Genomic DNA, 27,989 nt, shown 5'->3' with positions numbered 1-27,989 from the left:
CTGGTGAAGAATGATGGCATCTGTTAAAGAGCAGCTCCTGAACTCACTGAAGGAACTGGAAGAAGCTCATCTGAAGGAGTTTCAGTGGCGCTTAAAGGCTAATCATAAGTTTATACCAAAGTGTGAAATTGAGAATGCAGATAGGTTAAAAACAGTGGATGAAATGGTGAATTGTTTTGGAGCAGAAGCTGTAAAGATCATGGTCGACATCCTGAGAAAGATGAACCAGAATGATCTGGCTGAGCAGCTTGAGAACAGACCTATTCCAGGTATTGACAACACTTTATTCACTGTGACTGTAACTTGAGTAGCTTTTAAAACTAGAAAAGATATTCGGTAAATATCAATCACTGCCTGTACATTGAAGTGACAAATATAACAACAAGCAAAAACTGCAAGCCCAAGCAGAATAGCAAAACATCTTCAAGTACATTTAATGAAACAGTGCATTTAGCCGTGATTTTACAACTTCTGCATGAAACGGTTACTTTCAATAATCCTAACCGTCATAAAGTCTCATGTTTTGTTTGGTGTGCTATATGTTAAAGGGTTAGCTCAAATAAAAATCCTTTTATTAATTACTCACCTTATTGTTGTTCCAAACCTGTAAGACCTTCATTCATTTTTAGAACACAAATTAAGAAACCTTTGATAAAATCTGAGAGCTCTCTGTCCCTACATAGACAGCAAGGTTTCTATCACCTTCAAGGTCCAGAAAGGTACCAAGAATATCAACAAAATAGTCTATATCAGGGGTTTTCAAACCTGTCCTGGAGCCTCCCCTGCCCTGCACATTTTGTATGTCTCCCTTATTAGGCACACCCAATTCAGGTCTTGCAGTCTCTACTAATGAGCTGATGATTTGAATCAGGTGTATTAGATGAGAGAGACAAGCAAAATGTGCAGGGCAGGGGAGGCTCCAGGACAGGTTTGAAAACCCCTGGTCTATATGACATCAGTGGTTTAACCGTAATTAGTGATCAAATGATTATCCTTTCAGGATTGTTAGTGAAAATTAAATCTAGCGTTGTCTCTTTAACATACATAAGTACTCTCCCTCCCCTTCCCAAAGTTCTGTCACATATAAAACATTGATAACCAGGCATCATAAAAACACTTGTAGAAGATGACTGCTTAAACCACATTTCGGATATACAATGAAAGTCCAGATTCAGATATGAATTGGATAAAAGAGATAAAACAAGACAAAAGATGTTCACTCTTTGAACCAATGCTCCTGATATTTAAAGGTCCACCAAAAGTCCTCTCGGTTTCATTTTTGGGTCCCAAAGAACCTTTGCATGGTTAACAGTTTTTGAAACTTCTACATACTCTGCTTTCTCACCAAAGGGTTTCGACACGAGGAGACATTAGTTTTGTATGTTAATGCATCTGTATTAATACTTTATTTTCAGTATCACTTTATTTTTTAAAATCTAAATATTTAAAAAGTCCTTAGCCATCTTCAAGAATCGGCTAAAACATCGGCTAAAATCTCTTCCATCTTTATTTGACCCTCTAACCTCTAGCATTCTATAGACCCTTTTTCTGTTAGTAAACATTGTGATGTTTTTCGGTGTGCAGGGCTTAGATGGAGGCAAAAATAATCCCCTGACCGCTTCACTAATGCTAGCTATTACGGTTTGTTAGCTTTTTTAATAAAAATAACTGGCTAAAACCCAATTGTACTTGAATATGTAAGGTCACTCACTGTCCAGGAACTCGATTGCTATTTGAATAAGTAAACTTTAACAAACAAAACCAGATTGGGGACCCATACAAGCTTAACGTTACTCAAAGGGCGAGACATCACGGGCTGGTGACGTAAGCGACCAGGAAGCTATAAAAGCATGTGCGCCGGCCACAGCGTCAGCTACAAAGGGTGAAGCGAGCGCTCGCAAGGATGCCGGAAGTATGGTTCGAGACGAAGCATCACGGTCCCTCGGGGAACCAGGGTTACATACGTAACCTGTGACGTTTCCCTCTGGGAACTCGAGCTACGTCGAAAACGCTATGGGGAACGAGATGCCCATGCCTCAAGAATTCCAAATCCCTGCCTAGGAGTAGCTAGGGCAAGAGAACAGAAGCGCCAGGAGTGGCACGAAGGTCAAGGTCATAGAACCTGACGAAGGTGAGGGGCGTGGACCATCCCGCTGAATTGCAGATTCAGGCACTGTTGAAGACTTTTTTATGATTCTGTGGTGTCATCTGTGATCTTGTATGCTGTCACCTGCTGGGGAGGGGGATTGCTTGAGAAGGAGAAGAATAAACTTAATAAGTTGATAAAAAAGGCAGGTTCTGTTGTGGGTTGCGCGTTGCCCACTATTGATGTGAGTGCACAGGATAGAATGATAAATTGGTCAGTATAATGAAACAAGATTGTCATCCTCTTCATGGAACAGTTCAAGCATGTGTGAGCACTTTTAGCTCAAGATTAATTCAGCCCCGATGCCATAAGGAACGATATAAAAAGTCATTTTTACCAACAGCCATTAGCTTATATAATCGATGTCATATTAGATGATTGATGTATTATTTTAAATTGTATTTGTGTAATATAGTGTAGAGTTGTATTATGATGCTTGAAACTAGGGGGCTGTATGAAATATTGTATTATGAAGTATCTTTTCCTTTTTATTATTTTTTGTGATGAGCTGCTGTGACATGAGAATTTCCCTTTGGGATTAATAAAGTTAAATCAAATCAAATCAAATCAAATCAAATGTCCTGCATTGGGACACCAGCGAGAAGAGCTTTAGAAGCAGCCATAGCGCATGTAAAGTGAACCTTTACCCCCAGCGGAGAGGGGAGACCAGAGGACTCGTATCAACGATCCATCTGCTCAGAGTTTGTTTAGCAGCCGGTAAACCCCTCTTACTGTAGGTTTACCGTAACACACAAGCAACTGGTCCGACCTATGCCACAGGGTAGCTCAGTGCAGAAACTGGTCACATGCAATTAAGCTTCTGCTGGCCTTGATCCATGAAAGGAGGAGGACAGAATGCCTGAAGCACGACTGGCTGTGGGGTAGAGGTAGGGTCCTTGGGTACATTCCCTGTTCTAGGGTAAAGGAAAGCTTTGGCCATACCAGGCGCAAAGTCAAGACAAGATGGGGCCACCGAAAGGGCCTGCAGGTCCCCCACTCTCTTCGAAAAAGACATAGCTAAGAGCAACATAGTCTTTATTGATAAGAAGTGGTTTGAGATCTCCTTGATTGGTTCGAAGGGGGGATTACAGAGGGCTTCGAGCACCACAGCTCAGAACTGATTTGAGACACGAACTGATTGAGTGTCAGCATCCTGAACTTCAGCCTCTTGACCCACATTGGGCAGTAGTTTTCACGCTGCTAAACAGTCTACTAAGGCAACCAGCCTCTGGTGTTGCCTGAACTGCTAGCTCTGTAACCTGTTACGACGGACTGGCAGAAGAAATCCAAACTAACTGCTCTAGGGACCCCCGTAGGGGTGGCGAGCCCCTCAGCTCCGCTACGCAAGTGGACGGGAAGAACCAAGGTTTTGACTCGCAGGAGACCGGTTGATTGTCAGGACTGCTTAGCCGAGGACTTCCTCGACTGAATCACAACCCTCAGGTTGGATCTACCCTCACTCAAACTTTTGCCCTTGCTCTCAGACATGTTTCACTTGAAAAAGAAAGCTATGCAAACTGTGAAAACTGTGAAACCGCGCACACGCACACGCACACGCACACACACACACACACAGAGCTTCGCTGAATGAAAGAAGCTGACGCCGTTGCCGGCACACATGCTTTTATAGCTTCCTGGTCGCTAATTTCACCCACCCGTGATGTCACGCCCTTCTATTCGTCAGTCTACACGTATATCAGAGTGTGGTTCGGTATGGTCCCCATAACTTTTTTGGACGCAGCTCAAGTTCCCGGAGGGGAGCTCACCTTTATCTAGTCACAAAGATGTATGTATGTATGTATATTTCAGTTTCAGCAGGCAACGATTTTTACAACTAATTACATAAGAGTGAACTGGGCCAAAATGCAAAAAAGTTAAACCATTCAATGTGATTGATATATTATTTGAAGATGCATGTATCATGTAATGGCCAAATAGTTATTTTAAAGTATATACCTCCTGTAAATGATGTAAGTTTACAGTGATATTTCAGTACCTTTACATTACTATTAGGGATGCACGATATTTATCGGACAGATGAATTATTGACCGATATGGGTAAAAAATACGTCATTTTTATTGCTCCGATAAATAAATGAAATCCGATCCGATAAAGTACTATTGCTGGTAAATCAATCAATCAGTCTGGTTTATCTGAGATTCATCTGCTTTCCGAGTGCAAGTCACTGCAGCTGTAAACTGCAGTGACTCTCGGACTTTGTCGCGTTTAATACGTCATCATCTGTATCGTCATCATCGCCTTCGCTGGTCTGGAAGTTTTTCACGGTGGAAGATGAGGATAATGCTATTGCTATTTGCAACACATGTTTAGCAAGGATTCTGAGAGGAGGTAAAAAGCCGTCTACTTTTAACACAACAAATCTTATAAATCTCACTTCAGAGGTCGTCATCGCGGTGAATCTGTTTAAGGGGCCGTTCACATGTCGCGCCTAAAAACGCGTGGAAAACGCTAGGCGCTCCGCTTTCTCTTTCTTTCCAAACCGCTCTGAAGCCTGCTCTGCTGTGCCGTCTGTCGCTGCTAAGCAACCATGACCTGCGCTCTTCATAAAGACGCGGAAGTTTCAGCAAAGGATAAATGGATTTTCAGCATTAAAAATCGCATGCAGTAGCTCTTTTATTAAATTTATTTAAAAATGTTTATTCCTGTACTGCTATGATAAGCTGTTTCTCCACCTTGGCTGTGCTTTCAATGTTAAGGGAAAGGGTGAAGCTGATTGGTTGGTTCATGTCACATGACCTGCATTGGGCTTGCGGCATTCTGAACAGTTGAGATGTTATTATCTCGATTCTGATGTTTTATTCTAATAAGATAAGAATGGATTACACGTAAGCTTTACCGGACATTTGGACACCTGACTTTACTCCATGATGCACTTTTAATTTTTTCCAGGTTGACAAATGTCAAAGCATTTTATTTATTTAGAATTGTGGTGTTTTACACAAAAAAATAAAAACATTTTTGAAGAGTTAGCACTGATGTTTGCTATGATTGTTAGATCCAGATATACAGTATAATTTACATTTCATTGGTTTATCTTAGATTTTGTATTCTCCTGGGTGCACAAAATTATCATATAAAAATATTGGTATCGGTATCGGCATCGCCATCAGGCTCAAGAAGGACTTAATTATCGGCTATCGGTAAAAAATCTTCATATTGTGCATCCCTAATTACTATCATACACATTTGATGTAAGATGTATATTTTCTAGAAATAAAAATTATGTATTTGATTCTTTCTTACCAAGATCTTAAAAATACCAGTATCAATCAATCATAACAATGTATATACAATTACAGATAATTAAGCATATAAATTGTCAGTTTGTTGTTTTACACACATGCACACAGACATTATTTCATACACTACATAGTCTGAGATGCATAAGAAATATTTAGACGCGTAACACAAACCATAACTTATAACAAAAGACAACACTTTATTTAACCTTTTCTGATAATAAGTGTGCACTGCAGACACAAGCATTTTTGACGATCATTTCTGTCCAGTGCTCTCGTTTTATTGCATTTAATAGCTGTCCTTATATTTTTTTGTAAGGCAGAGGCAGCATGTATGCAGATCTATTTTGAACTGATGCCTGTACTACGTTGATACTGGAAACCAACATCACAAAAAGATGAGTTTTTAGGCTCCTTATGAGGCCGAATCTGTGCTGGGTTGAATTGACCTCCAGTTTTCCCTTTGTTTTGCCTCCAGTTAGTGTTGTGTCGTAATCATAGCGTCACCTCTAAAAGGGTCTTTATTCTATTTATATTATGAAAAAGGAAAAAAAAGGCTTCTCTATCTCTATCTTTTCTATCTGAAAAAAAAAAAAAAACCTCACTCTATTTATAAAATATATAAAGACTTGAATGAAGTTCTGGTTTGGAACAACCATGTGATTCATGACAGATTTATTTATTTATTTATTTATTTTGGGTGAACTAACCATTTAATACCAGTGTGAGATTGTCATATAGCTCCTTTCTATATTACAAGGAGCCATTCAAGGAATTTAACCTTGACAATAAATAAAAATCATGGGGTACTGTTGAATAAATACGTCCACAAAAGCCTGATCACACTGACATGAAATTTTCCACATGGAGAGAGGAAAGGGGATTTCCATCTTCCCTGCTGTCCACTACAATTATTTTCATAAATGTGCTTTATTTTTTGTAATCAGAATTTGAATTTTTAAAAAATATAATCACTTCGTTTTTTCCCTCTCTCTTAAATGCTGTAGTTGACATTCCACCTCCTCTTCATGACCACAGAGAGATCAGCCTCAAACTGAAGGACAAATTAAAACTGGACTACAACCGGATATTGGTTGGTAATTCTCAAACAGGTCACAGAGAATACCTGAACGATATTTACACTGATTTATTTGTGGTGGAGAATGAGACTGGAGGAAGAGTGAATGATCATGAGGTGATACAGATTGAATCAAATCACAAGCAACTGACCTCTAAGGAGACGCCAATCAAGTGTAATGACATGTTTAAAGTTCAGGGTGACACGAGTCGACAAAACAGAAAAGTGCTGACAGTGGGGATTGCAGGAGTGGGAAAAACTGTCTCTGTTAATAAATTCATCCTTGATTGGGCTGAAGGAACAGAAAATCAGGATATAGTCTTAATATTCCCACTTCCATTTCGTAGATTGAATTTGCTTAAAAAAGATTACAGTCTCATTGGACTACTGAACAAATATTTCTTCAGTAGTCCTGAAGAATTGTCCTCTCTTCCTAAGGGTGATGGTAAGGTCATGTTCATCTTTGATGGACTGGATGAATGTCGCTTCCCTTTGAGCTTTAAAGAGGATGACAGCTTTACAGATGTTAATGACAAAACAACAGTGAGTGTCATAGTAACAAACCTTATCAAGACACAACTGGTTCCCTCTGCTCTTATCTGGATCACATCCAGACCAGCAGCAGCCAGTCTGATACCTCGAGAATACATTGATCAGGTGACTGAGGTACAAGGATTCAGCAATGACCAGAAAGAGCGATACTTTAACAACAACAGCCGTCCTGAGGATGCTGGAAAAATCATTCGTCACATCAGGAAATCCAGGAGTCTGTACATCATGTGCCACATCCCTGTCTTCTGCTGGATCTCTCTCACAGTTCTAAAACCTTTGCTGGCTGAAGAGAGCAACGACAAAACACCCACAACTCTCACAGGGATGTACATAAACTTCTTACTTACTCAGCAACAACAGATGGAAAAAAAATTCTGGGATAATGCTGAACCTAAAGCCAATGCCAGGTCTTTTGAACAGGTTATCCCGAAGCTTGGAAAACTGGCATTTCAACAGCTACAGAAAGGAAATCTGATTTTCTACAAAGAAGATCTTGAGGAGTGTGGACTAGATGTCAGTGAAGCAGCAGTGTTTTGTGGGTTATGCACTCAGATGTTTCAGGAGGAAAAGGTTCCTAAAAGAAGTGTTTACAGCTTTGTACATCTCAGCATCCAGGAATTCCTTGCTGCTCTCTATGTGTTTTTAGTTAACAGAGGCAGGAAATCAAACCCACTTCTTAATTCCTGGAAAAAGAAACTGTCATGGAATGTGTCCAAAAAGAATCTGTTTAAACTTAATAAGACTGCAGTCAAGAAGGCTTTACAAAGTGAGAATGGACACCTCGACCTTTTCCTCCGCTTTCTCCTGGGTCTCTCACTGGAGTCCAATCAGTGTAACCTGAAGGAGATAGTACCAGGATTGGAGCTCAAATCAGAGACTGTCAAAGACACTGCTGACTATATCAAAAAGATTATAGAGAAGGAGGAATCAGTAGAGAGGACCATCAATCTCTTCCACTGTCTGAGTGAACTGAAAGATGACTCTGTGGAGGAAATCCAGAAGAATCTGAGCTCAGGAAATCTTGCAGCACAGAATCTCTCCTCTGCTCAGTGGTCTGCTCTGGTTTATGTGCTCCAGATGTCAGAAAAGACTCAAGAGAAATTTGAACTTCAGAAATACAGAAAGTCTGATGAAGCACTGATAAGACTGCTGCCAGTGATCAAAAACACCAGAAGAGCACTGTAAGAGTCTTAACTTAACAATTACCTTACTAAATATCAATAAGCAGCAAATTAAGAGTTTACCAGTTAAAAATCATAGCTAGTGGTTTGTTAATAGTCAGAACTGGACCTTAAATAATATTGTTGTTTTGTTCTCCACACAGGCTACAGTTTTGTAATCTCACAGCTCAGTGTTGTGAGAGTTTGTCTTCAGCTCTACAATCCTTAAACTCAGTCCTGAGCGAGCTAGACCTAAGTAATAATGAGGTGCAGGATTCAGGAGTAAAGCTTCTTTCTGATGGACTGAAGAGTCCCAACTGTATGTTGGAGATACTAAGGTTTGATTTCATTAGATTTTTTTTAACATTAATTTTAAAAGATCACACTGCTTACATTTATTATATTTGTATGGTGACCACAAGGGGACAGTTCGGTTCACTTAATTTTGTCACGGCCATGACATATTAACTTGTGGGAATGTCTTATTATGTCATGGCCATGAGATAATTTTGTGGAGGTAACAACATCCTTATGTTGTGGTCACGCAATATGAAGTCGAGGCATCAAGATTCTGTTTTGAGGAAAGAAAATCCATTTCTTGTGGCCAATACTTTTTATGACTTTATATGAACCACATATTTTTCTAACACTGGCCATGAGTTTAATGCGTAAACAAACCAGCGTGACCATAGTAACCCGGAATTATCAGATGGATTTATTCATATTTTATTATGAATGAAGAATTATGTAAAATATAGGCGATTCTGCCTATGTGCGATGTAGACAGCATTCTGAAGTTTATCATGAATAAATGTTATATAAAATACATCAAATAGGCCTATAAGAAAACATTTTTATTCACCCCACAGTCTTGTAAGGTCATTAACCGATCATATTTTTTTCTATAATATTTATAATATTATCATAATATTATTATTATTACTACTACTATTATTAGTCTATTATTATTGGTTATATTTTTACATAAATTTTTTCCCCTTGATTTTGATCTCTTTACATTCTAAATGTAAATGATAGCCTACTGTAAATGCTGGACATGCAAATAAATCTTTGATTAGCATAATATGATATGACTGGGATTTTTACTGGAATGCAGTAGGTTGAAATTAACAGTATATTTTAATTTTATTTTGTCTAATTAATAGACTAGACTATATAAATACTATAGTGTTGCATTGAGGAATGAATCATTCATGTAGTTTAATTTGTACAGGCACAGGCATAAATACAATCATTCAAGTCAAATTTTTTTGGCATAATTGTCAGGTGTTTACTAGGGATGCAACAATACAGTTAGTCCATGGTTCAATACGTACCTCTGTTTTTAACCACGGTTTTCGGTTCGGTTCTGATATCTTGCCACTTCAGTGTGGTTTTTTTTTTTGGAACAAATGAACAAAATACTCCTGTAAACCTCTGCACACTAGATAAAGTGTGGTTTAGTATGTGTCTGCTTAATTTTTCTATTGAAAGTGGTATATTTTTTTAGATTTTTACGCAAAATAGAATGGGTTTCATTCATACTGGATGCCAGAGGGCGCCCTTGTGCAAAAATGATGTGATTGAATGATGAAATCTAAGGACAATAAACACTCGTCTGCAATAATATATGGTTTATCTGTGTTCTTCAAGCCATCTCGGGTATTTTCATAAGCTATTGCTAATCGACATACATTGAATATGAGTATAGAATTTATCGTCTGCCTCATTCTGTGATGAGAATCCACATCAGATCACAACATAAGGAAGTTATTTCAAACACTCGACTGATGTTGTGAATTAAAAACAAGTTTTAATGTTTTTGTAACTTGTTTTTATAACTTTTGTTGGACAACAGGATTAGAAAGGCTTATCATTGCATATCATTAGAATGGAAGATGCTCTGCGTGTTGCGTTATTTTATTTTATTTTTTTCAAATATAAGAGGGGAAGCGTTTTCTCATTTCAGCACATGAAATCTTGGGCAAACATACAGCAAATTCCAAGAGAAATAAAAGGAAGGAAGATATTTAGATGCAAAACCGAAAAACCGCAATTCACAAGCACGTATTGAACCGTGGAACGGTTCGATATTATATTGAGTATTGTGACATCCCTAGTGTTTACAGTATTTGCAAAATATAGCAAATACTTATGTAAACGCCTGACAATTATGTTAATACAGTTTTGACTTTATGATTGTATTTATGCCCGTGTGTGATGATAAATTAGCATGTTTTCATTTACAAATGAAACTATGTGACTGGTTTATTCCTCAATGAAACACTATAACTAGTATTTAGTCATGATTAATTATTAATATTAATTAGTCAAAATAAAATAAAATGTTAAATTCAACCTTTAAACTGCAGTTTACTAAAAATCCCAGTTATATGGACCTAGCATAATCAAAGCTTTATTGGCATGATGAGCAATTGAGGCTATGATGATGAGGCTATCATTTACATTCAGAATGTTATGAAGAGAGATCAAAATTAAGGGAAAAAACTATATATTATAAACAAATATAAAAATATAACCAATAAAAATAGACTTATAATAGTAATAATACTACTACTGATAAAAATAACACCAAAAAATCAGACTTACAAGACTGTGGGATAAATAAAACTGTTTTGTTGTAGGCCTATTTCATTTTATGTACTTTATGTAGCATTTATTCATGATAAATTCATTCGAATGCTGTCTACATTGTGCATAGACAGCATTGCCTATGGATAATATAATAATTTAATAATGTATTAATTTCTATGATAATATAATAATTTCCTAATTCATAATAAAATATCTATAAATCCATCTCTGATAATCCAGGTTACTATGGTCATGCAGGTCTGTTTATGCATTAAACTCATGGCCACAAGAAAAATATGTTGTTCCTTCAACACAGGATCTTGAGACCACAATGATTTCATTACCATGACAAAATAATCTTGTGGCCACAATACAATATGACATTCCCACAAGTCATGACATTCCCATGAATTAATATCTAATTAAGTTAACCGAACATGTCCCCTCGCGGTCAAAGTACATTTGCAACTGAATTGTTTTTCCTTTACAGATTTTCCAAATGCAAATTGACTGCTCAGTCTTGTGAGATTTTGTCATCAGTTTTACAATCATCCAACTCCGTCCTGAGAGAGCTGGACCTGAGTGACAATGACCTGCAGGATTCTGGAATAAAGCTTCTTTCTGATGGACTGAAGAGTCCAAACTGTCAGCTGAAGATACTGAGGTAAATGTTTCGCTGGCATGTGATTTTTTTTGTAGTTACACAGAAGTCTGTATTTTCTTCCCTGAAAAGTATGACCCATGTAAACAGTATAAAACATCTGAGATTTGCTGTTTTTCAACAGCACTTACTGAGCTAGCAGTGCCATCTAGTGGCTGTGTGTGCACAAGGCATCTCAGACAGGGTCCAAAATTAAAGGTGCCATATGTAATATTAAATGAAATGGTTTCCTGTTGTGCTAAGAAAGGTTATTTTGAGAACATCTATTTAAAACTGCTGCCACATACGTTTGCTAGACGGCATGTCATTATCAACATTGTCAGCTTTCGATAAGCTGAGTAGATAAGTTTGGGGTCTGAGGGTGTTTTGGGGTTTTGATATGCTTTTATACGTGTGCTTTTTCAGTGTCTTATAAACATATTGACGCAGGGTTGCACCTTTGTTAACCTTGTTAATTTTCAGTTCTACTGGAGGACAAATATGGACATTGCAAATACTTACATTGCAGTAATTAAAAATCTGCTGAGAACACTAAAACACTTTGAAAAATGCACATTTATGTTAAAATTGCATAAATTATCATGCTTAGTTATTCTTTTTAATATAATTTTTAAAGCTTCTTTTGCACTGTTCTAAGCATTAAAATTTTATGGGCAACTACAGCTTGCTGTCTCAGTAGCCTTACACTCAAAATGTATGATTTAAATGGTGATAATTGTAGTGAGAATAACTTCTATCATTTCTTTTAATGAATACTGATTCCATGTTGTTTTTGATTATTTTAATAAGTTGGCAGTCAAAATTAAAACTGCTGGATGGTAGATATTCTAGATACTTTATTCACAGGCCATTGGCCACTCTTAACAGTTCACAATGAATACATGTAGCAACCCACCACAGATTACATTAGGCATATGAAAACAAACAGATATGATAATATTGCGATATTAAGTCCATGATACAATATTTATACATATTATATTTATACAATATATATAGGCCACAGCCACATCACCCTGCAGCCCAAGACTGTTTGCTCACTGAAGCTAAGCAGGGCTGAGCCTGATCAGTACCTGGATGGGAGACCTCCTGGGAAAACTAGAGGTGTTAGTGAGGCCAGCAGGGGGTGTTCACCCTGTGGTCTATGTGGGTCCTAATGCCCCAGTATAGTGACGGGGACACTATACTGTAAAAAAGCACCATCCTTTGGATGAGACGTTAAACTGAGCTCTTGATTCTCTGTGGTCACAAAAAATCCCATGGCACTTCTCGTAAAAAGAGTAGGGGTGTAACCCTGGTGTCCTGCCCAAATTCCCTCCACTGGCCCTAGTCTGTCTTGGCCTCCTAATAATCCCCTTTCATTAAATTGGCTATATCACTCTCTCCTCTCCACCTGTAGCTGGTGTGTGGTGAGCGCAATGGCACGTTGTACTGTGGCTGCCGTCGCATCATCCAAGTGGATGCTGCACACTGGTGGTGGTTGAGGAGTGATCCCCCATATGACTGTAAAGCGCTTTGGGTGTACAGCAATACACAATGAAAGCACTATATAAACGCATCATTCATTTATTGCAATATTTTTAAAAAATCTAATTCTATCAAATGCACTTTGCATGTTCTTAACTAAAAAAAAAGTCAGTGAATTGACTTGTACCTGAACGTCAAAGAGGACATAACCCTCTCTTTATTTCTGATATACAGTCTCAGTCTAAATTGCATTCACACTGGTCTTTTAGGAAGCCAAACTAATTGTTATAACTACAGTGACAGTAATAGATAATAGTAATCGATAAATTAAAAAAAAATATATTTCATAGGTATATTATTTTTGCATTACACTATATTAGAGAAATTACAATACTTCTTTCCTAATTTCTACACGTGAAAGAGATATTGTGAAACCGGACTGCAGTAATGTTAACAATTTAAACCACTAGCTGTCAGCAATTCATACTGCACTTTTAACCTTTTATTTTAAAGGGAAACTCCAGCTTTATTGAAAACAGGCTTACAAAAATACATCTCACAACAAATCTAGTGAAAAGCTGTAATTATCTGATGTAAAAATAAAGCATAACTGGTGGTCTGCTGCATTCATTTACTGTGAGCAGAGATGTGGCACGGAAAAAACTGGCTCACACTCTGATCAATGTGTGTGCTTTACTTTGAAACACACAGTGAAAACAGGAAAGGAAAGGAAAGGGATTTGATGTGATGTGTGTTCAAGTAAGGTGACCCATACTTGGAATTTGTGCTCTGCATTTATCCCTTCCAAGTCCACACACACACAGCAGTGAGAAGTGAACACACACAAACTGTGTTGCCCAGGAAGCAGTTAGGGGTTTGGTGCCTTGCTCAAGGGTCTCACCTAAGTCATGGTATTGAAGGTGGAAGAGAGTGCTGGACATTCACTCCTCCCACCTACAATCCCTGCCGGACCTGAGACTCAAACCCACAACCTTAGGGTTACAAGTCTCTAACCATTATGCCACGACTACCCACTTGTTGAAGGGATTAAACCGTATTGCACTTTCGGTTTGAGTGTTTGACAAATACTGTGTCAAAGCATAATGCCCCCCAAAAACTTAACAAACTTTTATGTTAGAATTATTTTAAAAACTACACTTTTTGCCTGAAAGACCTAATTTTTCATATCGTAATGTGACCATGATATTATTGATTATTGATAATCTTGTTACATCCTAGAAAACACAGACATAACTAACAAGGCAGAAATAACAAAGAAATAACATTTTAACCTGTGTAACAGTTAGTCGCTGTCACACGGGCATCCCCATCTACATGACTAGCAAATGAAAGCACTTACCACAAGTGTTAGCTATGAAGTTCCGCAGTCCACTAAAAAACTAAAACAAATATAACCCATATTACCCTGTTCACTACAAAGAACAGCCTGCTAAATCATCACCTGCTATCAGCCCCATATCAATCACATACACACAGCTCTGGAAATACAGTGTGAGTAAATGGAGCTCTGAATGATGCTCACCAGGTAGCACAAAAATTGTACTTTTGTTGCCCAGATAAACAGAATCCTCTTTCTGCCTAACCAAACTAATATGATGTTAATTGTTGCTGTGTGTGTTTATAGATTGTCTGGCTGTATGGTGACAGAGGAAGGCTTTGGTTATTTGTCTTCAGCTCTAAGTTTAAACCCGTCTCACCTGAGAGAGCTGGATCTGAGCTACAATCATCCAGGAGATTCAGGAGTAAAGCTGCTCTCTGAACAACTGGACCCAAAATGGACACTGGACAAACTCAAGTATGTTGAGCAGCAAGAGTTTTCATGTTTTATTATTTGAACTCCTCAGTGTCTCTGTGCCACATTGAAAAGCATTTAAAAAACACATACAAACATACATGTTTATATACATATATAAACTCCTTAAAATATATAAATAAATAAAATGAAGGGTACCTCTTATGCAGAATTTAAATTGTACATGTTGTTTGAACATAAGTGTGTGTTGACAGTGTGTACACTTATGTACATAACCACTATATAATGATAAAAATCCAGCCACCCCTTTTATTTAATCCCCATAAATCATAAGTAGTGTCTCAGAACAAGCTGTTTGCTGAATCTATAAAAGGTGACGTCACATTTTACAGGCCCCATCTACGACTGTTAACCCTCTGGAATCTGAGGGTGTTTTGGGGCCCTGAAGAAGTTTTGACATGCCCTGACATTTGTGCTTTTTTCAGTATCTTAAAAACATATGAATGGCCTAAATCTGATTACATTGTAATCAGCACATATTGGGCTACAATAATATGTAAGCAACATGAATGCACATGTTTGTGTTTTTGAGAAAACAACGTGTATGCATGCTTAGTGAAAAACTAAATTTTTGAAGTCACTGAAATAAGGTCATGAAACACATACAGAATATTTGTTCACAAGACTTTTGAGAACTGGATGTGGTAGGTTAGAGTTTTTTTCTACCAAATGATGTGAAAAACATCTAGTTCACTTGTTTACACAAAACAGTATATAGATTTAAATTTTTGAAGACACTTTTTGTTTAGAACGACTGTATGCAAGGAGGCATGAATGATCATGAATAATAATAATAATAATAATAATAATAATAATAATAATAACTTTTATTTATATAGTGCCTTTCCAGAGCTCAAGGACACTTTACAATGAGTGTAGCAAAGAAGATATAGTACAAACAGACATTGAAAGAAACAGTAATCAAGTAGAGAAACATTAGGTTAACAAACGTACAAGTAGTCAAATATAACAAAAAAGGAAATACAAAACAAGACCTAAGAGACAAATATGCAGAGTACAGGTTGATCAAAAAAAGTGATCAGTTTATCAGATCAGAAGTGTAACATTCAGAAAACAAGTGAGTTTTGAGTAAAGATTTAAATTCTGAGATATTACAGTTTTTGCCTATTGCTTACACACTTTTTGCAGAATTTGGCTCATTATGTCAAAACTCTACACACAAATAAATCAGACATAGCACTTGGGGATTAACAACTCACATCTATGCCAAAATGAAACACAGCAATCAAAACTTAACACTCCTTTCTAAAAATGAAATTCTTGCAACAAAACCATACACACAAGGACCATTTGAATTAGTCTTTCATATCACCCGCAACACACTGATGGGCTTTATATAAAACACTGCAGTCTTTGTGTTTGTATTTTTATTGTCATTTTCTCAAACTCAAAAGTAGAGTTTCTGTAATCAAACATTTTTACACAAAAAAAAACATTCATACAGAAATACAGAAAAATAAAATCAAATATCCTCAAATTTAGCAACAAAACAAAACTAAAAAAAAAAAACAGGGGGGCCAGGGGCTTATGGATCCCGCCTTCTGTTCGGATCTGGCCACAAGACCTCATCAACATCACAAGCGATGTCCTCGCGGGCTAGGCATCGGGGAAAATATCGCCTTGTGTGCCGAATCCACCCTTGGATTGATCCCACTTCAATGTCTCCGCATGCCTCTTCCATTGCTTGCAGAAGAGTCATGCGGGCGTGTGGTTGCCGATCATATACTTTCCACCGCCACGCTGAAAAGAATTCCTCGATTGCATTTAGAAAAGGGCTGTAAGGGGGCAGGTATAAAACTGTAAAATTGTTATGGTTGTTGAACCAATCTCGGACCAGAGCTGCCCGGTGGAAACTAACATTATCCCAGATGATAACAAACCTGGGCTGTTCTGGTCTCTCCTGCACAACAGCATGTAGTGCATCTAAAAATGCAATGATCTGTTCTGTATTGAAGGGACCTAGAGTGGCATGGTGATGCAGGACTCCTTGGACACTAATTGCAGCACACAAGGTGATATTTCCCCCACGCTGCCCAGGGACATTCACAACAGCCCTTTGCCCAACTACGTTACGGCCCCGACGCCTGGTTTTGGCCAGATTAAAGCCTGCCTCATCCACGTAGATGAACTCATGTGGCAGTTCGGCAGCATCAAAATCCAGAACTGTCTGTATCAGAAAATATTGAGTAGTGTTACTGAAAACACATAAAGTAACTACAATGTCTAGAATTTCACACAAGTAGGTGCTGGGTTGGGTCAAGCTGCAGGCTGGGCAGGGGCAGCATAAACCGTCATTCCCACATCAATATATAGTATGTAAAGTAAAGTGACACATACCTGCACATAATCATGGCGCAGATCCTTCACCCTGACACTGTTCCGCTCAAATGGCACCCTGTACAGCTGCTTCATTCTGAAGTTATGTTTCTTTAGGATGCGACTTAGTGTAGAAATGCTGACCCGGTTGATATGGTTGAATACATTTCTGTCTTCAATGATGCGTTGTTGCAACTCTCGAAGTCGGATTGCATTATTTTCTCTGACCATTTCTATGATGGCAAGCTCTTGTTGTTCAGTGAAGAGCCGTGCCCTTCCACCCTGAGGAGGTCGTCCAATCATTCTGTAGAAAATGCCACCACAAGATGTCATTGATTAGGTTCTTTTTCACATACTGTAATTTCAAACTGTACATAGTACTGTATCATCACAATGTTTTTCTCTTTTACATATACTTCACAGCAGTACCTATTTCTGTATAGTACAGTTACTGTAATATGATACAGAATCATGTGACACATACAGTAGGTACAGTCTGGAGTGGAAACTTGAAGATATACCTGTTCTCCAGTCGGAATGTTCTTATTATCGATGCTACTGTGTAGCGACGGAGGTTAGGGTGGACTCTTTGCCCAGCCTCCCTCATGGACAGGCCATGATTTATCACATGGTCCACCAGAGTAGCCCTGATGTCATCAGACACACGTCTACGCACTGGTCCTTGTCTTTGTACTCGTCCTCGTCCTCGACCTCTTCCACGTCCGAATCCTCTCCCTCTTTGTCCTCCTCTAACTCTGACTCTCATGGCCTCCATGCTTCCAAAGTTCTCAAAATGGTTTACCTGAGGCCTATTTGTAGTGCTAAGGCTCAGACCGATTGGTGTTCTGTTTTCTGTGCAAGTGTTTTCAGGTGTGTATGTAAGTGCCTACAATTGCCAGATTAGTTTTGCATTTTGAACAGAGTGTTAACCCAATGATAACAGGTGATTTTGTTTGTGAACAATGTGTCTAATGTAAGAAAACGTGTGTATTGTTTCGCAATAAGTGTGTCACAGATTTGCAAACAAAGTGCAAAGTTGACAATGTGTTTAAGCTATGGTTACACTGTGTTTAAAGTATGCTTCAAGAAGTTTAGGTATTGAGGCTTTGATCTAAGCATTCGGTTTTAGTGTTTAAGCAATGGGCAAAAACTGTATTACAGTTTTTTACAGACGCTAGGACACATTTCTCAATACTTAGGTCACTTTTGCAAAACTCTTGACACAGTGAGCACAACAGTAGTCTATGTAGGCTAAACTGAGGATCAATTATCATTGTTTTGGCACAAAATGCATTCAAAGACTACATCTCTCAAATTTCATGAATTCTTTTGTAAGGAGTGAAATTATCTCCTCATGGAATTAAAACACAGGAACTCAAAACAGCTGCCATGCAATAAAGCAATAAAACTACTGGAATCAGGAGAATCGATCTTCAAAGAGAAAGCAAACAACCCCACCCTGACCTACCCCCCTCTCTTCTCCCACTCTCTCACCTTTCTTCCCAAAAGCTTTTGCTGGAAATCAGTAAGATCATCCACATGTTATATCTTGTGAATATATTGTTTTTCTCCTTCATGTTTGATATCATTTTAATGGTCTCTGTGTGTTTGGTAAAATGGTCTCAATTTCATAGCAGTCACATATACTGTAAGAAAGATTGAAAACTTCCATAGAATTGGGTTTGTTGCCATTGGGTGTGTTCTCCCTTTAGGGGCAAATGTGAACCCCCAACCAGGTGCGAGCCTGGGGTTGCGAGAACTCCTGAAAGACCAAAAGGTCTTTGTATTTTTACAACTGATTAGAAGATATGTTTGTGTTGGTCTGGTATATAAGGCAAGTGGTGAAACAGTACGGGGGGATTTTGTAGCCAAATTAACCCCACTGTATACAAGAGTCTCTGGAGCTAAACCTCCAAGTCTCCCATGCTGCAGTGTGTCTCTCTGATAGTCAGGAATGCTTTTTCACTCTTAGATACTTCTTTGAGTTACTGAGGTTATGTATGTATCTAAATTGAAACTGAATTGGATTCTCATTGTTTAATTGTGTAATTGGCATGATACATTTTTACCTGACAAATAAAATGTTAAATTTTGCTATTCTGATACGTCCTGAAATCATTATAACTATTAAATCATGGAGGCCGATGTTACCACAAAATAAGACCAGGATTAGACAAACTGGAGGCGCGGGAACGGATGAAGCAGTAGGCACATCCTCTGAAGACCTCCTGATTTCTGCTTATCACTGAAGTTAACAAGTTGAGCATGGGAAAGACTAAGTAAACTACACTTTTGTACGAAGCAAGCAGTAGGCGGCTGGTCAAGAGTGCATTAGTCTCCCACAACCTCTGATTAATTATCAGACTGGCGATTTTGTGACGTATGATCCACGTAAAGGCCGACGTGAGACATAAAAGCGACATTGGGTCCCTGATGAACGGATAATTGAAAAGATGGAATGTCTAGAATAATCAAATTCCCAAATTAATTCATAGTCTATATTTATGATAACCTTTTGATTGGAAATACAGTCTAAATTTAATGATCAATTAAAAATTGGAGTCAGATTAGTATGGAGCCAGATCAAAATTGAAACTAAATCTTGAAGCGCTGTAAAAAGACCGAACATGCAGTAAACCTTCAACCAGATCGCTGGACTGCTTTCGTGCCAGTGAGTCGGTCCTTTCACTTTTCTCACTCAGACACAACAGCAACTGCCAAAAATGTTTGTATGTACAGGACATTTTGCACGTGCTTACATACTGTTTTCAAAACTGTTAAACTTATGTTCAAAACAATAACATAATGCAAAACTGAATAAGACAGCAAAATTCAACAGCAATATTTTATTGAAACATATTTCAAATCTAAAAATAGCATTATGAGTAGATTAGCATTACTTTTGTATCTGTATCAGTGGATGGTGTGTATACAAATTCTTGTATTTTGGAATTACTTAGTGCAAAAAAAATAAAAATTAATAAACAACATAAAATATTGACGAATTCTGCATCATGTCTGATTCATTCCAGTAACAGATATTGCAGTTATAAACAATATATATTGCAATTATAAACAGAGATGTGTCCTTGTTTTACACAAGAAAACACTGTGTAATGCTACATGTTGTTAGTGTTTTTTAGCTCATTGTTTTGTGGGTGACAAAGTGTGTTTGTCGGCTGTCAACCTTTGCTAGTGTTCTGGAAGAATGAGTTTATTTGAGACCTGAGTAAAGTGTTTTGGTAGTTGTAGTGCATTTTGAATGTGAAATGAACTGCTTTGCCAAACTGAAAGTCGGTTAGGAGAATTGTGTGAAGAGTTTTGCAAAAGTGACCTAAGTATTGAGAAATGTGTCCTAGCGTCTGTAAAAAACTGTAACAGAACAGAGTGAGCGCGGTAGAGAGTTCCAGAGTTTGGGTGCAACAACACTAAATGATCTGCCCCCCATTGAAGAGAGGCGGTACCGAGGGACAGCAAGAAGGCCGGAATCGGAGAAAAGTAGTGAGCGAGTAGGCATGTAGGGGACAAGCATATTGCAAAGCTAAGAGGGAGCTAGGCCACTTAAGGATTTAAAAGCAAGGAGGAGAATTTTGAATTTAATACGCTATGCAACTGGGAGCCAATGGAGGTCATACAAGATTGGGGTTATATGGGCAGAACGTTTTGTATGAGTGAGTATTCTAGCCGCAGAGTTTTGAAAATATTGTAATCTGGAGATGGAGCTGGCAGGCAGACCAATGAAAAGGGCATTACAGAAATCAATGCATGATGAGACAAATGCATGGATGATAGTTTCAGCACCTTTGGTACTGATGAAGGGACACAGTTGGGCAATACGACGTAAATGGAAGAATTCAGATTTAGTGACAGATTTAATGTGAGACTGAAAGGAGAGTCTGGAGACGAAGATTACACCTACATTTTTGACAGAAGTAGATGTTTTGATGTGAGAGCCAGCAATCTCACAGGTGAAGCTAGAAGAAATGTTGCTAGTAAGTGCTGGGGGTTCAATGAAAATTACCTCTGTTTTGTCCATATTAAGTTTCAGAAAATTTAAGTCAAACCAATCTTTGATGTCCTTCCCACAAGCAGAGATTTTATTTATTTGGGCAGATGGAGTAGGTGTACAGATAGAATAAAGCTGGATGTCGTCTGCATAAAAGTGATAGTGTAGACCATGACGTTGTAAGATCAGACCAAGAGGGATTAGGTAAATTGTGAATAATAGTGGGCCTAGTACAGATCCCTGGGGAACACCTCGCTTCAGGGGGACAGTGGGCGATCGAAAATCCTTAACAGAGATGTAGAATTGTCTATCTGAGAGATATGAAGAAAACCAAGAGAGAGCAGTAACAGAAATAGCCAGATCAGAGAGACGAGAAATAAGTAAATCATGGGAGACAGTATCAAAGGCAGAGCTGAGATCAAGTATCAGTAATATAGACAAGGAGCCAGAATCAACAGAAAGCAGTAGATCGTTCACAGTGCAGTTTCAGTACTATGGAGGGGGCAAAACCTGATTGAAAAGGGTCAAAAAGATTATTATCAACTAGAAAAGACTGGAGTTGGGCAGCAACAGTACTTTCTAGTAATTTAGATATGAAAGGTAAATTAGAAATGGGACGATAATTAGATAAAACTGAGGGGTCAATGTTGGGTTTCTTGAGCACAGGTGTAACGGCAGCAATTTTTAGTGGCAGAGGAAATGAAGTGGAGGTAAGAGATGCGTTGATGAAGTGAGAGATAGGTGTAGAGATGACAGAGTGACAAAGTTTCAGGAGAGAAGTAGGAGCAGGATCAAGAGTTGGATTTCAAGATTAGCTTAGAGACAGAATCTGGGGTCATCAGGGAAAAACAAGACAGAGACTGACTGGATAGATTTGGTGGATGGCTGAGCTCTGTATCAGTAGGGAAACATTGGTGGACAGCATTAGTCTTTTCAAGCAAATAATCCAAAAAGTAGCAGCAAAACTCAGTTGAGGGTAGGGCATCCTGAGGAGGGGGTTAGTAAGTTTATTTATTGTATTAAATAATGCTTTTGGCCTATTGCTTGATTTATTAACTGTGGCAGAGACAAAATTAGATTGAGCTGAAGTGAGAGCGGATTTATAAGATTTGAGATGATCAAGAAATGCCAAATAATGAACAGTAAGACCGGTTCTCCTGTAAAGACGTTCAAGCCATATACCAGCAACCTTAAGAATATGGAGCTCAGGGGTAAACCAAGGAGAAGAGTGAGTGGCGGGGACATTTCTGGTCTTAATAGGAGCATGCTGCAGTGGAATTTCAGAAATTATAGAGTGGTAATTCAATAGTATCACAGACGGAGAAGAGAGATTAATGACATCAGAGAGGTTCGAAGAGACAATAGAAGTACAAAATGATACAGTGTCAATAGCTTTCAGATTGCGGTATGAAATAACAGTCTTAAGACATTTAGAATGCATAGGAAGATGGATACTAAAGTCAAGAAGTTTATGGTCAGAAATACGTGCTGGTTATTCACTTCCCCCACCTACAATCCCTGCCGGACCTGAGACTCAAACCTGCATCCTTTGGGTTACAAGTCCGACTCTCGAACCATTAGGCCACGGCTGCCCCCCAGTCTGTCATCTGTTATCTGTAAAGAAGACCCTTTACAGATTTGACCCCAGAAGGTTAAATCCTCATGCAAATCAGGGAACACGTGGCAATTCGATATTATTCTTAAATGAAAAACTCAACAACAATAAAAAAGTAATGACAAACTTGCTTATATTGAACATACAACTCTTATTAATAAAATGAGTAAGATTGATGACACATATACCCACAAATAAAGGAAAGGTCTTTAGATTGTTCCCTTATTTTACACAGTAATGTAGTTTGTGGTTATTATTTTTAATGAAAACACAACAACAAAACAAAGAAAAACTCGCTTATATTAAATGAAGAAATGCTACCTTTTATTAACAAAGGTTTTGTTGTGCTTTAGTCTCCACCATTGTCCTGTCAGTCTCACTCTCGTCATGGGACGAGAACAATTCTTAAAATTAAGAAAAGCAGATTTATCAGTTGGCCTGGATAAGATGTTCTCTGTTTTATATTCATTAAGTTTTTAAAAGTTTAAAGACATCCAGCTTTTGATGTCAGACAGTCTAAAAGCAGAGTTAAAACACTTTTATTAATCTTTTGCAATGACAGACAAATTTGTTTATCATCAGAATAGCAATAAAAAGAAACACGCTTCCTAAAAACTATAGATTTTGCTATAAAATCTGACTGACAGATTTCAAGCACTTTATTTTACTCTAAAAAAAGTTTGTGAATGAAAAAATACAAAAATTTTCTTGAACTTTAGAGATGAAAGGCAAAATTGAAATTGGTATAAAAATAGATAAATCTGTAGTCACAGTTGGAAAAGACAGCATATGCTGGTTAGGTATGTTTTGATGCTGGTATGCTGGTTAAACTGGCCCTTTGCTGGTTTATGCTGGTCCTTAGCTGGTTTATGTTGGTCATTGACCATCAAAATGACCAGCTAAGAACCAGCACAAAACCAGCAAAGGACCAGCATTATCTAGCAAAAAAACTAGCATAAACCAGCTAAAACCAGCATCCCAGCAGTGTTGGTTTTTCAGAGAGCATGAGCTTCCAGGGGGGATATAGCCCACAAGTGTCTCTTCCACCTGGGGCAACATCATGTAGCCTTGTGCTGTCTGGTGCAGTCACAACAACCTGGAGCTGAACAAGCTCAAAACTGTAGAGATGAGAGTGGACTTCAGGAGGAACCCACCTGCACTTTCCTCACTCACCATCATGGACAGCACTGTGGCTACAGTGGAGACATTCAAGTTCCTGGGATGTTTCATCTCCCAGGACCTGAAGTGGGACACTCACATTGATTCCATTGTAAAAAAAAAAGGCCCAACAAAGGTTGTACTTCCTTCGCCAGCTGAAGAAGTTCAACCTACCACAGGAGTTACTGAGACAGTTCTACTCAGCCATCATCAAGTCTGTTCTGTGCACATCAATAACTGTCTGGTTTGGCTCAGCTACAAAATCAGACATCAGAAGATTGCAGAGAACGGTTCGGTCTGCTGAGAGGATTATTGGTGCTCCCCTGCCCACCCTTCAAGAACTGTACACATCCAGAGTGAGGAAAAGAGCTCAGAAAATCACTCTGGACCCCTCACATCCATGCCATCCCCTCTTTGAACTCTTACCATCCGGCCGGCGCTACAGAGCCCCAAATATCAGGACTACCAGACGCATGAACAGTTTTTTCCCCCAGGCAATCCACATTATGAACAGTTAAAATGTTCCTCCCATTGTCCAAAAATGTGTGGAATAATCTGATATCTACTGATACCACCTCCACCCTAACACTTCCCTGTATTCCATCCTATCACCTATAGCACAACTGTACATACATATTTATTTGTCAATTTATTTTTTTACAAACTATTATTATTATTTTCTATTTTTTTTTTGGTGTATTTATGCTTACATATGTGTAATTTTTCTTATTCTCTTATTTTTTATTGTCTGTGTCCCTGTGTACTGGAAGCTAATAACACTGAAACAAATTCCTTGTATGCGCAAGCATACTTGGCAATAGAGCTCTTTCTGATTCTGATTCTGAGAGCACAACAACACTCACATAGCAATTTTCAGTACAATATAGAAGCATACTGAGTTTATTAGATTAGCTCCCGCTATTACAGCTTGTAACAGCCACCTAATTTTGAATTTTGTTCATGTTAATCCCCCTTTACATATGTTTCGTTGTATGTTTGAATGCTGTTCTGTGAGCGCTCATACGGGTAGAGTAGGAGAGATCTAAGATGGTCGCTCTACCACTATGCATTGTGTTCCATTCCATTTTGTAGCATCCACCAGAGTGTTTCCCTTGCGTTTTCACATTAGTGATGTGGCTTACTGGAAATGTATGTCCTTAAAAGTAAGTCCACATTCCTGGCTGTTGGTGATTACACATTGTGTTGGCGACACCATTTAGCATGCTGTTCTTTTATGCTGTCCTTGATCAATGACATGATAGGCAGTCCAAGACCATTTAAAGAAATACACAGATAAAAGGGATAAAATGGCACAACATGTACACCTATTAAAACTCCAGTACAAATAAGAGTGTGTTTTTGAGTGTGTGTGTGTGTGTGTGTGTTTACTAATGGAATGTGACAATGTGTGTGTGTTTTCTAGTGTGGATCATGGAGGACAGATCAGGATTAGAGCGGGATTGCATAAATGTACGTCTACAAACACAATCACACACACACACACACACACACACACACACACACACACACACACACACACACACACACACACACACACACACACACACACACATGTTGGGTTTACATGTTTTATGGTGACATTCCATAGGCGTAATGGTTTTTATACTGTACAAACCGTATTTTATATCGCCCTACACCTACCCTACACCTAAACCTAGCCCTCACAGGAGATTGTGCACACTTTTACTTCCTCAAAAAAACTCATTTTGCATGAATTATAAGCCTGTTCCCCACAAGGTCAAAATCTACTGGTATTACTATCTTTGTGGGGACATTTGGTCCCCATAACGTGATGAATACCAGGTACACACACACACACACACACACACACACACACACACACACACACACAAGCACACAAAACTCTGATATACACACAGCTGTAGTGATTGTTGCTGTGTTATAAATGTCTCTGTTCTTGTGTTCAGATTCCTGTTTTCATAATCTGGATCCAAACACAGCAAACACTCAACTCATTCTGTCTGAGGAGGAAAGAAAGGTGACATGGGTGAGACATTATCAGCCGTATCCTGATCATCCAGACAGATTTGATCATTATCCTCAGGTGTTGTGTAAAGAAAGTGTGTGTGGACGCTGTTACTGGGAGATTGAGTGGAGAGGAGATAATGTGTTAATATCTGTGTCATATGGGAGCATCAGCAGAAAGGGATCGGGTGATGAGTGTGTGTTTGGAAATAATGACCAGTCCTGGAGTTTGATCTGCTCTCCCTCCAGATGTTCATTCAGACACAATAAGATAGAGACTGATCTCCCTGTAGAGTCCATCTGCAGCAGAATAGGAGTGTATGTGGATCACGGTGCAGGAACTCTGTACTACTACAGTGTCTCTAAAAAAAGAAGCATCATCCACACAGTCCAGACCACATTCACTCAGCCGCTCTATCTGGGGTTTACTGTTGGTTATCAATCATCATTAAAATTCTGTTGATGAATCCAAGTTCATACCCATAAGGCTTAGAGCTGCATGATGAGTCAGTAAGTCAGTGATATGTTATAGTCTCTTTTCTCATCAATACACTAATGCTGTTTCAGTGAAATAACATGTCAGAATAAAAGTGTGTAATGAATCCAAATATAGACAGTAAGATCAGTGAGTCCTGCTGAGTGACCATGTGTTTCAGTGCTTTTCTCACAAATTCGATTCTCTGTTAAGTTATGTTATCAATTTATATAGCAAATGAGAATTCATTAATCTACAGAATGTATTTTGAGACAAGGGTCTTTGTAAAAGGTCAGAATTGAGCTGGTTAGGAGAAATGAAATACAAATTGTCATAATTTTACTTTCACCAAAATATTAAAATGATTTAAATGTGTAATCAAAGTCATCCCTTGAGTTATGAATATTTAAATAATTAAATAATAAAGCAAAAAAGGCTTGACATTTTGACATAATGTGCTATTTATGATGTCACTAAGATGAGACATGTCAAAGAGAGAGCACGCACTTTGTAGATCAGAAGTGTCAAAGAGAATTAAAAGGCAAACATATTAATGATCCTTTTTGATATGTATATATAATACATTGTATGATATTGTAGTCCTTGCATAGATGGGTTATTTTTAGCGTGATGATTGCTGACAATGAATTTAGATGATAGCAGATTGTGAGCTAGTAGAATCTGACGTAGTCAATAATGCTGACTTGAAATCCCTGGATTTGGTGAGTTCAAGATACTGTAATATAATAATTTTTTAAAGCTCCAAAAACCTAACACGGGTTAAAATATATAGATATTAAACTAAAACTGAAACAATAACAAAAGATAAAAATATATGAAGACAATTTAAATATTAAAGTAAACAAACAGTAAAAATACAAAGGAGATCAAATGTTTTATTTATGTTTCTTAGAAGGGAAAGAAAGAGAGAAATTTATTGGTGGTTATTTCATTTTATTTAGCTGTTTTTTTTTTCATTTCATATTTACAATAATTTCAGTTTCACTGCAAAGTAAAAACAAACATCTTGGTGAAAGTCGTTTTCCTTGTCTGTCTGGTCTTTGTTTTAATGTGCTTTACCTTATTCTTTCCCTTTGTAGCGAACCTGGTGATCTGCTAATAAACAAAAGAAAAATAGTAGCTATTGGATACTTCAAGTACTACTGCATACAGTTATAGCCACTGTAGTCAAGTTTTTTGTGAGTATGAGTCAAGGACCTTTACAAACTCCAGGTGGCCAGGAAAATAACTTAACTTAGAAGTGGTGCAAGTGGTATCAACATGGAAATAGCTGAGCTTGAGAACATCAAAACTGATAACTCAGTGATAATTAGAGGACTGACAAACACAACTTGATGAAGATTACACATGTATTTGCAGACACCTTTGCATAGATGATCTTAAATTGCCTTACCATAGGGATGTCATTGTGGAGTATGAAAGTTGTTCTGCTCTAGTTGCTCTAAAACCTTTACTAATATTCAGTTCAGATGTTCCCCAGGTACAAGTGTCAACACTTGTTTTAATAATCCCAGAAACTGGTGCCAGTGCCCAACCTAAGGTGCTAATAGGCACAAACTCCTTGGATCTTGCATAAAAAAATACCTTGAAGCCAACAGTTTAGTCTGTCAAGCAAT

At 38.1% G+C, this 27,989-nt stretch overlaps 2 protein-coding genes across 3 annotated transcripts; one reads left to right on the top strand and one right to left on the bottom strand.

Annotated features, from left to right (window-relative positions):
• The first annotated feature begins 13 nt into the window (after positions 1-13).
• Positions 14-26,340, top strand: LOC141334013 (NLR family CARD domain-containing protein 3-like). 2 transcript variants are annotated; one of them, XM_073839160.1, is made up of 9 exons: positions 14-269; positions 3,651-3,682; positions 4,977-4,993; positions 6,446-8,218; positions 8,362-8,535; positions 11,283-11,456; positions 14,566-14,736; positions 25,294-25,340; positions 25,820-26,340. In XM_073839160.1, exons 1-9 carry the CDS (start codon positions 14-16, stop codon positions 26,338-26,340), a joined length of 3,165 nt encoding a protein of 1,054 aa, XP_073695261.1. The 2 variants fall into 2 exon arrangements, with proteins under 2 accessions (XP_073695261.1, XP_073695260.1); XM_073839159.1 differs by lacking the exons at positions 3,651-3,682; positions 4,977-4,993 and adding an exon at positions 3,135-3,158 and having other exon boundaries at positions 6,424-8,218.
• LOC141333353 (uncharacterized) lies at positions 16,301-17,866 on the bottom strand. The gene is made up of 3 exons (XM_073838337.1): positions 17,613-17,866; positions 17,113-17,395; positions 16,301-16,942 (listed from the first exon to the last, which is right to left on the bottom strand). The coding sequence occupies exons 1-3, from the start codon at positions 17,864-17,866 to the stop codon at positions 16,301-16,303; spliced, it is 1,179 nt and encodes a 392-aa protein (XP_073694438.1).
• Positions 26,341-27,989: the final 1,649 nt, after the last annotated feature.

This window comes from Garra rufa, chromosome 4, assembly GCF_049309525.1.
Source record: "Garra rufa chromosome 4, GarRuf1.0, whole genome shotgun sequence".
Lineage (NCBI taxonomy): Eukaryota > Metazoa > Chordata > Actinopteri > Cypriniformes > Cyprinidae > Garra > Garra rufa.
The sequence above is the reverse complement of the archived record's forward strand: the minus strand, read 5'-3'. Positions and strand labels throughout refer to the sequence as shown.